This window comes from Pteronotus mesoamericanus, unplaced genomic scaffold (genome assembly GCF_021234165.1).
Source record: "Pteronotus mesoamericanus isolate MK-2021 breed Mesoamerican mustached bat unplaced genomic scaffold, CSHL_Meso_final contig_20, whole genome shotgun sequence".
In the NCBI taxonomy this organism is placed as follows: Eukaryota; Metazoa; Chordata; class Mammalia; order Chiroptera; family Mormoopidae; genus Pteronotus; species Pteronotus mesoamericanus.
The window spans coordinates 63596062-63613597 of record NW_026555085.1 but is presented as its reverse complement, the minus strand read 5'-3'; the positions used below and the strand labels follow the sequence as shown (position 1 = coordinate 63613597).

At 38.4% G+C, this 17536-nt stretch overlaps 1 protein-coding gene across 1 annotated transcript in view; it reads right to left on the bottom strand.

Moving 5' to 3' along the window:
* Positions 1-7654: 7654 nt before the first annotated feature.
* The window catches only part of CEP57L1 (centrosomal protein 57 like 1), a 29406-nt gene continuing 19524 nt past the window's right edge, over positions 7655-17536 (bottom strand). Inside the window, exons 8-11 of the mRNA XM_054569808.1 lie at positions 13330-13404; positions 12974-13218; positions 9914-10058; positions 7655-8042 (exon numbers count right to left, since the gene is read on the bottom strand). Coding sequence (XP_054425783.1) covers positions 7824-8042; positions 9914-10058; positions 12974-13218; positions 13330-13404 — 684 coding nt within the window. The 3' untranslated portion in view covers positions 7655-7823. The remainder of the gene's footprint in view (positions 8043-9913; positions 10059-12973; positions 13219-13329; positions 13405-17536) is intronic.

Below are 17536 nucleotides of genomic sequence, written 5' to 3'. Positions count from 1 at the left end.
CAGGCAATAATGCAAGCAATGGGGAGCAGCTGTAAATACAGATGAAGCTTCCCTTGCTCGCTGCCACTCACCTGTATATGGCAGGGCTCCTAACAGATCACAGACCGTTACTGGTACGTGGCCTGGGGGTAGCTCATTCTTGCTTGATTTCTGCTCCTCTTGCTCTTCACTCCCTTACTGTTTACTTTAATGTTTAATGCCCAATTTTTCTACTCATGCCTTTGAATTTAATACGGTTTATGTGGACAGTATTAGTTTAAACTTACTAGGTGAACTGGTATCTTCAGTCAACAAGCCTATAGAAGGTTAAGAATCTTAGATCAGTACTGCCACCAGATTAAAAAAAGCAGATAAAAGCTCTATGTATCAAGATAGAGAATAAAGAAATACCATCAGACTAACTTTATAAATGAGAACAAAGATTTAGTAGACAAGTGTTTGTTGAGTACCTACTCTATGCTAGTCATTATACCTATATGTCACATTGTTTTCTTCCTTGATTTATACTTAAGTATGTCTTATCTCCCATATTAAATTATAAGCAACTGGAAGATAAAATCCATGCACAATTTCTTTGAATCTCCTGTAGCATCTAACACAGTATCTTGAGATAGACAAATAGTTGATTAGAGATAAATACTTGCTGAATGAACAAGTCAAATATATCAAACTAGAACTATCTTGGCTCTTAAACTTCTTAGCATTATAGTATCAAAGAAAGCATCACTCTGAATGTCCACTGTCTGTGCCCCCAAATAAACAAATAATAAAATATTGTAGTAATCTTAACCAGTGGTTATGTAAAATATGATCACATATCCTTAAAAGGGGAAATAGCTAATCAGCTGAACTGATGCCTGAAAGAGCACTACCTGACCCAATATGCTCACTTAGATGAGTCCACCAAATAAGGTAAATGTAACTTCATGATATAAATTATCAAATATTTATTGAGAGCCTACTTATGGGTCAGGGATTGTGCTAGGTGCTGGGCTACAGTGGTGAACAAGAAATAATCGTGTTCTCTGGGAGTTTTTAGTCTATATGGAAGACAAACAATAACATAAAGTATGCTAAGTGCAAAGACAGGAGGATTACCTAGAAGAGGCAACTAAGTCAGATTTTGGATAAGGCAAGGGTGTGAAGGGGAGGCTTAAAGAAGAATTCTTAGAGGAAGCAATAAATTGAGATATGAATAATAAGGGAAAGCTAGATGAGCCAGATCTAGGCAAGAAAATCTAGGCAGGAAATATGCCACCATATTTATGATAACTTCGCCCTTATTTCAAGAGAATCTAGAAAGCTAATTATATTTTCATAGAACTTTTTTTTACCGTCCTTTGCTAATTCATAAGGACCAACATTCCTCCTCCAACCACCAACCTCTGGATACAGCCTCTCAACATTACAGATCATTAAACTGGTCATTAACAAGCCTTACACTGTCAGAAGAGCATAAAGTAACAAGAGATCATTTTGATTCTCTACTGTTTTCTACAGAAACTGCTAAACGCATAGGTATACAATGAAACATGCATATATAATATCCACGCACCAGGAAAGCAAAATCCACCTAATCCTTTAAACAATTAATCTATAGCTACGATAAAAACAAACTCTGGCCTAGACAATATTTGAAAACTTCATAATTTTGTTATATCTAATTCTCCTTACATAAGGAAACACAAAGAAGATCCAGCCAAGATGGAGGCATAGGCAGAGATACTTCACTTCCTCACACAACCAAAAGAAGGATAACAACCAATTTAAAAACAAAAGACAACCAGAACTGCCAGAAAATCAAACTGCATGGAAGTCCAACAACCAAAGACTTAAAGAAACATCTAGTTTGGTTGGAGGGGTGGAGATGGAGGGCAGAGAGGACATGTGGCGAGGTGGTGGCTGGTGGACCAGAGTGGGTAATCCCACATTTGCATTCAGATAAGACAGGAGGAACAACGGGGGAGTAAACCAGACCATGCAAACCAGCACTGGGAAACTAAAAACTCAAAACTCCTAGCTGAAAAAATCTGGGGGGTTGCTGCAGCAGGAGAAATTCGCAGTCTCACAGGAGAATCCATAGGAGAGGCCCATGGGGTCCTAGAACCCTACCCAGCTGTGAATCAGCACCTGAAAGGGCACAATCTACTTGTGGGTAGTGGGGGAAGTGACAGAAAGTGGGGAGAGAGCCGAGCAAGCAGCTCTGTTGCCTCTTGGACCCCACCCCGACAGACATCACCACCACACAGCGAGGAGGGTTGCCTCACCCTGGCAAATACCTAAGGCTCTGCCCTTACAACGTAACAGGTGCACTGAGACAAAGAAATATGGCCCAAATGAAAGAACAGATAAAAACTCCAGAAAAACAACTAAGTATTGAGGAGATAGACAACCTATCTGATGTAGAGTTCAAAGCACTGGTAATCAGGATGCTCACAGAACTGATTGAGCTTGGTCGCAAAATGAAGGAAGAAATGAAGGCTATACAAAATGTAATAAAGAAAAACATACAGGAACCAACAGTGAAGAGAAAGAAACCAACCAGGACGCAGATCAACAATTTGGAACAAAAGGAAGAGATAAACATTCGACCAGAACAGAATGAAGAAAAAAGAATTCAAAAAAATGAGGAGAGGCTTAGGAACCTCTGGGACAACTTTAAATGTTCTAACATTCAAATCTTAGAGGTGCCAGAAGGAGAAGTGGAAAAACAAGTAATTGAAAGCTTATTTGAAAAAATAATGAAGGAAAACTTCCCCAATATGGCCAAGGAAATAGACTTCCTGGAAGTCCAGGAAGCTCAGAGTCCCGAAGAAATTGGACCCAAGGAAGCACACACCAAAGCACATCATAATTACATTACCCAAGATTAAAGATAAGGAGAGAATCTTAAAAGCAACAAGAGAAAAGGAGAGAGTTACCTACAAAGGAGTTCCCATAAGGCTATGAGCTGATTTCTTAAAAGAAACCTTGCAGGCAAGAAGGGACTGGAAAGAAGTATTCAAAGCCATGAAAGCCAAGGATCTACATCCAAGATTACTCTGTCCAGCAAAGCTATCATTTAGAATGGAAGGGCAGATAAAGTGCTTCCTTGATAAGGGAAAGTAAAAGGCGTTCATCATCATCAAGCCCTTATTATATGAAAGGTTAAAGGGACTTACCTAAGAAATAGAAGATCAAAAACTATAAACAGTAAAATGACAACAATCTCACAACTATTAACAACTGAACCGAAAAAACATAAATAAGAACTAAGCAAAAAACTAGAACAGGAACAGAATCACAGAAATGGAGATCACAGGGAGGGTTATCAGTGGGGAGGGGGTGGGAGGAGAATGGGGGAAAAGGTACAGGGAATAAGCAGCATAATTGGTAGGCACACAATAGGGGGAGGTTAAGAGGAGTATAGGAAATGAAGAAGCCAAATAACTTACATGAACAAGAACTAAGGAGGAGGTATGCTGGAGGGTGGGGGGTGCAGGGAGGAAGGGGATAAAGGGGAGAAAAAAACTGGGACAACTGTAGCATACTCAATGAAATATACTTAAAAAAGGAATTAGAGGAGGAAAGTTACATGAAAATAAGTATATAGGTTAACAAAGATAATAGCTGAGGCATGGGCAAAGCCTATTTAATCAGCGAGAAGTAAATTTATTTTCAGATCAGTGACAGGCAATAGTTTTTATTTATCCTCACTTTGCTTTAATTAAAAGGTGCTATGGCATCCACAGAGATTTTTTTTTTCTTTTAATCTTACAGGTGCTATTATGTCTTAGAGAGGCTTCTCTGGTTGTACATCTGGGAGTCAGCTTGTACTTATCTAAACCTCACATGCAATTAAATTCTCAGTAGGTACAGCTTTAGTTACAGCTGATAGAGTTCCAGGAAACCCCATTAGGAGTTTCACTGTTTACACCAACAATGGCAGCTGGCTCATTTTGGGTCGTGCTGTGCACTCCTTGGATTGCGCACAATCAACTGAATTTTTTCCTCTTAGTTTGATTTCTCACAAGTCAAATTTTAATTTTTTGTTACCAAAAAAACTAAGAATAATACTTTACAGTTAAAATTGTAATTTTTAAAGGCTATACAAAAAGCTCAAAAATAATTTTGAAGTATACCATCCCAGGCAGCTATCCCACCATATTACCTCTGTTTAATCTTAAACTTCTGAAAACCGAGCATTTCCCTTTGCCTCTCCCATCTTTAGCTACAACTTAATAAAAATGGCAGGGTTGCCAATGACCCAAATAAGAACAGTTCGTTCAAGAGTCTAATTCCTATTTCCAGGATTAGAATATTCACACTATCTGCTGCTTTAAACACTCAAACTTTTAGTTTTGCAGTTTCAAAGTTGAGACCTGCCTGGGCTAAAAAGTTCCAATTTTACTTTTTTAATTTCTGATAAATAAAAAACGAACAAGCCTGTTTTTCACTTAAGTGAACAAAATCAGTGATATCTTACCGAGTTTCTGCTGGGCAGAGCACAGCTGCAGGGTTGCTACAGCAACTCTTGTACACAGACCACAGATTGCCCCTGTCCAGGAAGGAAATCATTTGCTCCACCCCCTGAGGAGTCAAAGGCTCTGGCAAGCCGCAGTCAGTGAGCTGAGACACATTTTCAGTGCAGCAGGTGTGATGGAGGAACAAGAGACCATTCTTTATTTTCTCTCAGTAAGAAATGTCACCTCAACAACCAAAACAGACTAAACCAAATTGCCGTGTGTGATTATTTATTTCGTATTCTTACCCCTCCTACTAGAAACCTGAGCTAGGGAACAAGCCAAAGCAATTTCCTCCCAGGCACACAAAAAAAGAAAACAAAACAAAACAAAAAACAGAGCCCCTTCCTGCCCCCGACAAAAAAGAACAATTAAATTAGAATACTCCCATTCTTATGACGAATGTATTTTGGCTCTTGCTTTCAGGCTTTAAGCCATATAAACTTAAGTTCTTCACATTTTTCCTCTACTCAGTTACCGAGTTTTTACTTGGTGCCAACCCCTTTGTTTTGTGCTTTAACACGTTACTTCATCCACTCTTCACAATACAATCCCCACTTTTCATGTGAGAAACAAGGCTCCAAAAATTTATTTGATGTCTGAGCTACTAAATGGTGGAGTTGTTGACGGGAGAGACCTGGTTCTTCTTGCTGATGCATGTAAAGAATTACATATCAGCAAATGGTCCTTCAGAGGAAAACAGAAGTCTGGAGCTCGGCTAGGCAGGCATCTTGAAGTTCCCAGCACCATCAGCTGAGTCACCTCGGTCTCCAGTTCTTAATCCAAACCCATGTGGCACCTTCTCATGGCCCACTAGCAAGAGTCCTTTCTCCCCTTTCCTTCCCGCATGCTCTCTGCATTGCTCCTTCATGGCGTGGAGCAAACCGTCTCTGAGCTCTCACTCACGTGCGCTGTAACCAGGGGAGCTGCCTGCATGGCTGCTACATCTTGCTTTCCTGCTTCCCAAAACTGCATGGTCAAGAGCCTCTAGCACGGCCACAGCCGGTCCCAACCCTGGTGGAAATCCTCCCCTGCAACACCATCTCCGACTCCTTTGACAGGCACCGCAACCTGGGGAGCTGCTTGCCAGTTACATCCTGGGTTAAATTTATGCAAACCTTCCTGGTTAGCCCTGTTGATACGCAAAATAACCATCTTTGCAAATGAGGAATGAAGCTATCCTTCCGTCATTTACATGTAAAGTAACTCTCAAGGGCCCTGCTCCCTGTCATATTTGAAACTGGCCTGTTATTGACATGCAAAATGATTCTCAATGGCCTTGCTCCCTGTCTCCAATCCCCCACAGCAGCCTGCTTGGTGGGGCGGGGGGCGGGGGGTAGTGGTGGTGGTGAGAATATCCTATATTTTTCTTGGACACCCCAATTTCTGGATCCCATACAAATCCCCATGCGGGGGGGGGGGGTAGCTGTACCCTGTTATAGAGTCACAATTTGACCCCAAGCCTCCTAATTCTGAAACCCTGTTTTTTCCTACCACACTACACTTACTTTGTAAGAAAATTCTAAATTTAAATATTCAAGTATTTCTTAAAATGACTTAAAAAACTTTTTATGGTATTTTGTTTTAGAAATATATTTTCAGAAAAATATATTTTATAAAGTAATAATTACTGATAAAATATATTCAGCCACCTTCCTAAGTGCATAGAAAACAAAGGCACAGAAAGAGAGGGCTACATTATGGTCCTAATAAGGATTTTTTTTGTTTTGTTTTGCTAAGTATAAACTGCAGAACTCACATTATTGAGGAGGAAAGAGGCAAAATAGAAAAATAGGTAAGGTGACAAAACTGAGTTTAGATGACGTACTCTGTGGAACATCTCTGGGGTTGAAGGAGCTGATACAGGGAGAGGGAGTGAAAGTGGGGGAAGGACACATGCACCCATTGAAGCCAGAGTGAGAGCAACTTTTATTTCTGCCATTAGCTACTTTCAAGGACATTCCCAGTATCAACCTGCCCATTTTCAGTCACCTCCTCACTTCAGGTATGGAAAGATCTTCTAACATAGTATTGTACATCTTCTCTCACTGAGAGTGAATCACAGTTCTCCCCAGGAAGAGCAGAATTACCCCCCTCACCCACACACATTTTCAGGGAATTTCCTAGGAGGACATAAAGACTGTCTTTTAAAATTGGTGTTCCTAGCTCCCTAAGGTCCTGATCAAAAATCTTTTTACACCTATAGCTTGAACATTCCTACGGCTATGGATTCAATAAAGATGTACGTTCAACTCTGTGCCTTTAGAATCACCGTTTCTTAAACTGTTGGCCTATTTTCTGAGTTCCTCCCTTCTAGTTGCCTTTTCTGTCAGGCTTCTGTTTTTATTTCAATTAATGACTTCAATTCTCTAGTTGTCCCAAAAGATTTCAGTGGGAAACCCAAAAAGTTCATAACTAGTTCCCATAGGCTTCTGGAAAGATAAATCAACAAATGCAAATTTCTTATAAAGCATACAAACATCCAGAAATCTCTTTACAGCACAGGTTTAAAAATATAAAAAAGAATAAGCTGTATTTCTCCAAATTTTTGCTAAATAATGACATGTCCAGCTTCTTCCTATACTGTCCTATTAAAAAAATAAAAAATGTACCAGTTTTGTGGGTCCTGAAAATTCATATTCTCAATTTATATCGATGAATATTATATAGAATGCAAAACTAAAAGTCATCAAAGTTGTAGTTATAAAGCTAGATTTGTAAAAGAGAATGAGAATAGTACAGAAAAGCTTCTGCAGTTAAACTGTCATCTAAAAATGAGTTTATTTTTAAATTTTTATTTGTAATTGTCATAGAAACTTGGACTAACGGCCTCTTCACAAAGCTTTTTTATTTCCAAAAAGAGAAAAACATTCCACAGCTTTCAAACAAGATAGGGAGGAAGTACTTGGAAAGTTTAAAGGCCTTTCCATACTCTGTTCATTTTCTATTGGTTCTTAGGGTTATAGGCTTACTAAATGAAAAAGTGGAATGGTACTTGAAATGGTATTTCATATTTAACTCAATTTTAAATACCATCAATCCAGTATAATTTCTTAGATTTAGCTTGAGATATCTGAAAAGTGAACAATGTTTCCAAAATATGGTGAGATTAGTATTTCAGTCAATAAAAAAAAATTATTTATTATTTGGGATTCTTAGGAGGTCACTGGGCATTAATTAAAAAAATACTACAACTTGACACTTTATAGAGGCTAGAAACATAATTCAAAATTTCATAAAGGTATATTAAATTAAAACCACTTTAGTCAATTCAAGATCTCACTGAAAGAGTTCATTTAAGGTGACAGTTTTACTATAGTATTACTGTTCCCACATGATATCATCTCTCCTCAATTTCATTTGAAGGTTATGGACTTGTATTGGATGAAAGTTGCTGTTCTTCTGAAGAGAATTATTTAGCAAACATTTTCTAGGGCTATTTTTTATGTTCTTTGATCCTTTAGGGTTGCTATCTTCTTGTTGAAAACTTGAAGCTTCACTCATCTTTGAGTTTTGAACTTTTTGCTGTAGTTTACGAACCTGGAGAGGAAAAAAACCTAACATTTTAGTTAAAAACATTAAAAATATACCCTATAAGAGGAATTGGATTGATGGTTTAATAATTACATAAAATTAAAAAGCTCATTAAGCTTTTATTTATTGAATATCTATTTTATACCTACTACTGTGTTAGTCAGGTAGAAATATAATAAAACAATCCTTGCTCTCAAGAAGCTTACTACTATTATTAGTGAAGAAAAGCATATACATGACACCTATAGAATAATTCAACCTGGGATAACTTGGAGTAGGACAAAGACTATATATGAGAAGGCCAAAGTAGGGCAAGATCAATGTGGGCTGGAGAAGCTGAGAGGAAGGTTTATGGAGGTTATGAAATGGGTAAAAAATACAAAACAGAAGAGAGAGAAGGACCTTTCAGGTGATATTAACAGCAAAGACGCGGTACTAGGAATGAGTGTCAAGTTTATAGAGTCAAAAATATATATATTCTTAAGTAAATATACATATATATATATATATTTTTTTCACTTAAAAGCATTCCTGAATTTAAAGTACTGCTGAATGCCAGTAACAATAACAAAAATGTCAAGGAAATAACCTTATCTCATTGAGGGGTATCTGGTAATGGTTGGGTAAACAGAATTACACAAAACAAAACCTATCAACGAGCCAAAACCATTTCTTCCAAGTCCAGTCTATTACTCAATCTATAATAGGCTTAGTTTGTAGAGCTGTCCCAGACACAGGTGTGTTTTATTTGTCTAAGGCCATTTTAACTGCAGACATTAAATTTATCATGATAAAATACTTGAAAATATAAGTAATATTTTCAAAATATAATTTATGAACAGATTGCCTAAATTTTTAAAAATGACTACTTTTCTATTCCCTTCAAATTTTTCCTAAGTATAAAAGTTATATAATTTTCACCCTAACACAATTGTACAAAAATTTTTACTTACTTGTAGCCTTAAAAGCTAGTAAAGTGAAAACATTTGCTTCAAAAACATCCATTTCCCTCTTTCTTTCTTCCTTTATTGGCTATAGAAGAATAAAGGCAGTAAAAGTCTGCATCCTTTATTACTGTCCCATAAAAGTAAGGGAGGCTTAATTGTGAGGTTAATATATCACCAACTTACATGGATCTGATTATTAGATAGACAGATGGCTACACTATGTGACTTTAGCGTTCCTGGAAAGACTCCCTCTGCCTTCTGCTCTGAAAGTGTAATAATGTTAATAACCCAACCAATGAAGTCATTGTCTTGGGATAAAATATTATAATATTCCATGAATCCTCTGTTAAAATATTAAAATTGTCATGCCACTCTTCGTTATTAAGAATTCATATGCAAGCGTAGGTAGGGTCCCCCTCACCACCCCACTACAGCTAGCTGAGCCCAGGTCCTCAGGGAATGCAACACAGTACAGCTTTCTCTGGGAAAGCAGAAATAGTGGTTTTAGAATTGGCTACTGCTTAAGGAGCCAGGTTTATGTATGGTACTGAATTAGAGACCTGTCAACATAAGGGGCATCATTAAGGCATTAGGGGAGGGAGAAATAGAGGGAAAATGCTAAAAGGGGAACTGAGAGGGCTGCAAAGCAAATTCAGCATACCTCACAATTTTCCCAAAGACATTCCTAGATATGAAACTAAACATTTTTTCTCCCTTTTCATTATCTTACCTTGGGGAGTTATGTAGGAGACCGTGTTATTCCAATAGGACAGATGGGTCCATTCTATAATAGGCCTAAATGACTCCTGTTTATTATCTTTTCACTAAGTCATACATACAGACCTCAAATCTGGAAGGTCATACAGAGATATAACACTGTATTCAGGTATATTACCATTTTATTAAAATCTTTTACTAAAGCTTTCTTACACTGTCTTGATGCTTCATCAGTTTGGAAATCTGTTCTCCTTTAATTTCCATTTTTTTTACTAAATGTTCTAGTTCACATTCTATATCTTCACAGACTGAATGGCTTTCAGTTTCCTTCATTTGATTGAGTAATTCTTGGTGCTCTCTATAAGAGAAAAACAAATATTAGGCACTGTTGTAGTTTATGGTATATGTCTTTGCCATAATTAAACAATAAAATTCAATGATAAATTTTAGTCAGAGTTAAATATTAATTTTCAAAGACAGTCTCTTTCTATACTTAGGGCTATCTAATTAAATCTATAGTAAATATAAACAGGTTCTTGTGATTTGAGATTAGATACATCTCTAATGGGTTTTAAAGAACCTTAAGAAAAAAAGTCTGAATTCTTGATGTTTATAGCTAAATGTAGCAAAATATTCTGATGTCCTTAGTAAGATGCATTAAAATACTCTCTTTAGTTTTAATTTTGGAATTATTAATGTAGGATCTTTGGAAGAACTCCAGCTATAGAAGTATTTTCCAGAGAATTCCCTAAATTAGGTGACAGCCTTACTCAAGAAAATACTGTCAACAGAACTAGTTACATATTCCACATTGCTCTTAGTTCAATTAGCTGGCAGCCAAATCACATAGTTTCTGAAATTTTGTTTAAATATACATTTAAACCTGAGGCTTAAAATATGTATCCTGTTCAGAATCTTGTTACTATGGGTGCTTCAACCTGTAATGCAGACCAGCCAGGGTCTAAAAGAAGAAACTGCATTCCTACTTTTCAAATGAAATCATTTATTTAACTAAAAGATTATAAAAACAAAACAACCTTTCTCATATAAGATTTTATGAGGCTTCTGGCCAAGATGGAAGTATAGGTAGATAGACTTTGCCTCCTCGCACAACCAGAAGGACAACAACAAATTTAAAAACAAAATATAACCCGAACTGCCAGAAAATTGAACTGTATGGAAGTCTGACAACCAAGAAGCTAAAGAAGAAACATTCATCCAGATTGGTAGGAGGGGCGGAGACCAGCAGCTGGGGCAGAGAAGGTGCATGGGAAGGCAGCAGCTGGAGGACCAGCCAGTCCCACTTTTGAGTGTGGATAAATCGTGAGGAACAGCCAGGGAGCAAGACAGATGGCACAGTCCAGGGTTCCAGTGTGGGAAAAGAAAGTCTCAAAACCTATGGCTGTAAAAATCTGTGGGGGTTGTGTGGTGGGAGAAACTCCCAGCCTCATAGGAGTGTCCACTGGAGAAACCCACGTATACAAATCTATCTACCCAGGAATAAGCACCAGAAGGGCCCAATGTGCTTGTGGGTAATGGAGGAAGTGATTGAAAGCTGGCGGAGAGTCAAGCAAGCAGCATTGTTCCCTCTTGGACCCCTCCCCAACACACCGTGTCACAGCACAGTAACCTGGGTTGCCTCACTTTGGCAAATATCTAAGGCTCTGTCCCGACCAACATAAGAGGCATGCTGAAACAAAGAAATATGGCCCGAGTTAAAAAACAGATCAAAGTTCCTAAAATAGAACTAAGCGATGAACAGATAGCCAACCTATCAGATGCACAGTTCAACACACTGGTAATCTAGATGTTCACTGAATTGGTTGAGTATGGTCACAAAATGGAGGAAAAAGTGAAGGCTATGCAAAGTGAAACAAAGATAAATACACAGGTAACCAACAATAAAGGCAAGGAAATGGGGACTCAAATCAACGATTGGGAGCAGAAGGAAGAGGTAAACATTTAACCAGAACAGAATGAAGAAACAAGAATTCAAAAAAATGAGGAGAGGCTTAGGAACCTCTGGGACAACTTTAAACATTCCAATACCCAAATCACAGAGGTGCTGGAAGGAGAAGAGGAAGAGCAAAAAATTGAAAACTTATTTGAAAAAATAATGAAGAACTTCCCCAATCGGCCAAGGCAATAGACTTCCAGGAAGTCCAGGAAGCTCAGAGTCCCGAAGAAATTGGACCCAAGGAAGCACACACCAAAGCACATCATAATTACATTACCCAAGATTAAAGATAAGGAGAGAATCTTAAAAGCAGCAAGAGAAAAGGAGACAGTTGCCTACAAAGGAGTTCCCATAAGACTATCAGCAGATTTCTCAAAAGAAACCTTGCAGACCAGAAGGGGCTGGTAAGAAGTATTCAAAGTCATGAAAGACAAGGACCTACATCCAAGATTACTCTGTCCAGCAAAGCTATCATTTAGAATGGAAGGGCAGATAAAGTGCTTCCCAGATAAGGTCAAGTTAAAGGAGTTCATCATCACCAAGCCCTTATTACATGAAAGGTTAAAGGGACTTACCTAAGGAAAAAAAAGATTGAAAACTATGAACAGTAAAATGATGACAAACTCACAGTTATCAACAACTGAACCTAAAAAAACCCCTTGAAACAAGAAAAAAACAAACTAAGCAAACCACCAGTACAGGAACAGAATCATAGAAATGGAGCTCAGAGGGGAGAGGGAGGGGAAAGAATGGGGGAAATGGTACAGGGAATAAGCAGCATAAATAGGAGGTACAAAATAGGCAGGGGGAGGTTAAGGATAGTATAGGAAATGGAGAAGCCAAAGAGCTTATATGTATGACCCGTGGATATGAACTAAGGTGTGGAGGAATGCTGGGGGAAGGGGTGGTGCAGGGTGGAAGGGAATAAAGGGGAGGGAAAAAATGGGACAACAGTAATAACATAATCAATAAAGTATACATATTAAAGAAATAAAAGCTTTTATGAGTTATAATTTAAAATCACCAGACCCCATTTGTTAGAATGACAGTAATATTGGTCTATACATTCAGATCTTGGGAATACAGAAACTCCCTAGACTGAAACTGTAGTAATTATACACAGTTGAAAATTTAAATCCAGTAGTATTAATAAATACAATGAAAAATCAGTGACAAAAAATCTGCAGATCAAAATAAGTCAAATGGCTAAGTAAGGCCATTAAGAATTTATAAGTGGCACTGTTCTTAAGACTAAGAAGGAAAAAAGATACCTAAATATCTTGCTGCTTTTTCAGATAAATAATAAAAATACTTACATACTCATCTGGTCCAGTTCATCTTGCATTGCCATCAAAAGTTCAGACAAATTGTCGCAAATGGAAACAGATTTTTCTGAGTCAGGAGCTATAGCTTTACGCTGGAGAGCTGTTTTTGTAGGCTTGTAGAGACATCTAGGCTCAGTAACTTCAGCAGGTTTCTGAAGAATATGTGACCCATAATGTTGCATCATCTGCAGGACGTTTTGCATACTTGTGTTTACAGAATGGCGTGCACCAGCAGACTTTAGAGGAAAACAAATAGCTGAGAACAATTTCAAATGACTGGTGGCATTTAAATAGAACTTAAAGAAGGAGTTTTTTTGAACAGATATCTTCATTTTTCCCTCTCTCACCTCAGCCACAATAGGCAGTGATCCAAACTTTGAATAAGTTTGCTGCGGTGGTCTTCTTTTTAAACATTTAGTTTTCTAAATATTGAGAAGGGAAAAAGTAAACAAAAATATTTTAAAAGACATTTATGACATGAAAAAGTCTCAAAACTCAATAGTATAGTCTGATGAGAAAACAGTCAAAAAACAGAGATTTCACTAAAGAGGACATACAAATAGCAAATAAACAGATAAACAGATGCAGTATCATTAGTCATTAGAAAACCGCAATTTACAGTGAAATGCCACTATACACCTATCAGAATGGCCAAAATAAAAAATATTGACACCATCAAATGCTGGCAAGGATGTAGAGAAACTAAATCATTCATGCATTGTTGGTGGGAACACAAAATAATACAGCAACTTTGGAAGCTTCCTGTAAAACTAAATATATACTTATCACATGACCCAGCAATTGCAGTCTTCAACATTTCTCCCAGAAAAATGAATACTTATTTTTACATAAAAAACTGCACATAAATGTTCATAACAGCTTTATCTGTAATAGCCAAAACTGAAAACAACCCAACTCTCCTTCAATAGGTGAATGATTAATCTGTGTTACATCCATAACATGGGCTACTACAAAGAAATAAAAAGACCTTGTTAATACTTGGATGGATATCAAGGGAACTGGCTGAGTGAAAAAGCCAAACTCACAAGGATACATGCTGTATGGAGATGGTGAACAGATCAGAAGTTGCCAAGGGTTAGGGAGGGACATGTGTAGCTAGCTAAAAAAGGATTGTGTGAAAGAGCCTTATGGTGGTGGAATAGTTCTGTTATCAATTGTGGTGATGGTTACATGAATCTATACATATGATAAAACTATAAAAACTCATATACACATATATCTGCACACACAAATAAGTGAATATAAAACTGGTGAAATCTGAATAAGTTCTTTGTATTGTACCAACGTCAACTTCCTGAGTTTTATACTATACTTATTTTTATGCCAGATATTACCATTGTGAAAAACTGGTTAAAGATAGAGAAGAGTTCCCTAGATGTATTTTTATAATCTCCTGTTATTCTATAATTATTTCAAAGTAAAAAATAAAAACAAAGCAAACAAAAAAACACATGATGAGGATATGGAATAATCATAAATGTTGGTGAAAACATAAATTGGTCCAGTCACCTTGGAGATTTTCTTGTAAAGTTAAGGACTCTTATGGTCCAGCATCTAAGAGAAACTTCTGTAAATACGCACCAGGAGATGGGTACAAAATGTCCATGACATTGTTGCTTATAACAACAAAAAATAAGAAAAAATCCAAGTGACCATTGAGAGGAGGGAGAATTAATAAAGCTTTTAGAGCCATAAAAAGCAGTGGACCACAGGTATATTCATCAGTTGGATAAATCTCATAAATTTAATGCTGAGTGCAAAAAGTAAATTGCTGAAGAACAGAAACAGAATTAAGTCCATTTATATGAAGTTCAAAGTTATGTAAACCTGTTAACATTATATTTTTTATAATGAGAGAAAACTTCCCTAATTGGTGAAGGAAATAGACATCCATGTCCAGGAAGCACAGAGAGTCCCAAATAAGATGGATGCAAAGAGGCCCACTCCAAGGCACATCATTATTAAAATGCCAAAGGTTAATGATAAAAGAGATGGAAGATGGTGTGGGAGAATGGGTGAGAGGTGAGGGGATTAAGAGGTACAAATAGGTAGTCACAGAATAGCCATGGGGATATAAAGTACAGCATAGGAAAGGAAGTAGCCAAAGAACTTATACACCCATGTCCATGACCCATGGACATAAACAAAGGTGGATGGACTGCCTGAGGGAGTGACGGGTGCTGGATGGAGGGGGCCAATGGGGGGAAAAAATCAGGACAACTGTAATAGCATAATCAATAAAATAGAATTAAAAAATAAAAACAATATATTTTTTTAAATACCTATTTGACATAGTGATTTATTTTTTAAAAAGCCAGTAAATGATAAACACAAAATCAGAATTGTGGTTAGTCCTGGGAAGTGGGGATAGAGGATACAATTTAGGAGGGGAATATGCTGGTCTTGGTGGACCCTGAAAAGAAAGATTAATTTGACGTAAACCCCAAGAAGAAATTCATCTGCTGAGACAGATTCCCTACAGTTAACTGAGAGCCCAAACTTTATAAATAATAAAACTCTAGAGGAATCAAAATGGTGGAGGAGTGAGTGGAAGTCACACTGACTTTCTCCCAGGACAAATATGGAATTACAACTAAATTGTGGAGAAATCACCTGGAACGAATAACTGAACAACAGCGAGAGAAGAGCCTTATAACCTCAGACAGACAGAAGAATCAGCTTTAGCACAACCTCACGGGTAAAGAGTGTGGTAGAAACACGAGAAGGTGGGCGGGGCACCCACAGGTGGTAGCACCAGAAGGATATTGAAACAGCCAGTCAGATCCCCCTGAGAGGAGCAGGGTCTAAACCATAAGCAGGGATCTCCAGCCTACAGCACCAGAGCCCAAAAAGTACACAGAGAACAGCCAGCTATGAAAAGTGGCAGGGTCGCTCTCTGCTGGAGACAGGCAGCTGGAGATTCAAAGAGACATTTAAAGAGCCAACACGTAAATTTTTATTTGCAGCCACTTATCTTGGTCTCCAGAAAAAGCAGGGGAGAGTGGGCTGGAGTTGCTTGAGGAGACTGGGGAAGGAGGGTTTGGGGAGAGAAATGAGAGAGTAGCTGGTGGGATCCCAGTGCTGACTCATCCCCCATACGGCAGCAGCCTTCTTGCTCAGGCAGACCACTTCCCTGAGCAGCAATAGTATGAGAGGACACAATAGCCCTGATGCCAGGAGGGACTTGGCCTTGGCCTGGTACTGCTAAAGCCTGACTGCTGAGTACAGAGTGGCAGCTACAGATAGTAGATCTCTGGCTAAAGGGGGTGCAGAGTGGTTTAGAGACACCTGAGGAGAGACTTGAGATTGAGGCTTTGGGGAGAGAAAGGAGACAGTATGTGGCAGGATCCCAGTGCTGACTCCTCCCCCATAGTGCAGCAGCCATCTGGCTCAGGCAGACCACTCCCCTAAGTGGCAGCAGTGTGAGAGGACCCAATAACCCCGCCCCCCAGGAGGGACTCTGCCCTGGGTCAGTGGTGTCTAAGCCGACCTGCTGAGTGCACAGTGACTAGATTAACAGCTGAAGGAGACAACCACAGACAGTAGATTCCTGGAAATATCAAACAGACTGCCTAAGGTCAGACAGCATCAACATCTGACATCATCAGGGGCAGATCCAGAAAGTAAAAGCAGCAGTCTCCTACCATACAACTTCACACCACAAAGTCAGGAAATCAAGATAGATTGATTTAAGAAGGAGAAGCAAAAAAGAAGAGTCTCACAAAAAATTGGAGACAAAGAAACACCCCCTAGTCGAAGGGAAAGGAGGAATCCCCTGAAACAGAACTAAATGAAATAGAGGCAAGTCAACTATCAGATATTGAGTTCAAAACAACGGTTCTTAAGAGGTTCAATGAGCTCAGTGAGCTCAAAGAGAACTACAAAAAAACTACAGGGAAACTATGAGGGATTTACTGCAAACTATGTCAGCATGAAAAAGGACATAGAAACTATCAAGACACAAGAGGAAATGAAGCATACAATTTCTGAATTGAAGAACACAGCAGAAGGAATCAAAAGCAGGCTAGATGAGGTAGAGGATCGAATCAGTGAGCTGGATGACAAGGTAAAATAAAGCTCCCAGAAAGAGCAAGAAAATGAAAAAAGACTCAAAAATAATGAAGGGGCATTTAGGGAAATGCGGGACAACCTGAAACATAGTAATATCTGTATAATAGAGCTACCAGAAGAAGAGGATGAGGAAGGAATAGAGAACCTGTTTGAAAAAGTAATGATGGAAAACTTTCCTAACTGGAGGAGAGAAAAAGTCACACAAGTCCAGGAAGCACAGGGTCCCATTCAAGAGGAAGCAGATGAGGCCCACTCCAAGACACATCATCATTAAAATGGCAAATATCAAAGACAAACAGAGAATCCTAAAGCAAGCAAGGGAGAAACAGGTAGTACCATATAAGGGAGCCCCAGTACATCTAGCGGCTGACTTCTCAAGAAAAACGTTACAAGCCAGAAGGGAATGGCAAGAAATATTCCAAGTCATGAAAAGCAAAAGCCTGCAACCAAAACTGCTCTACC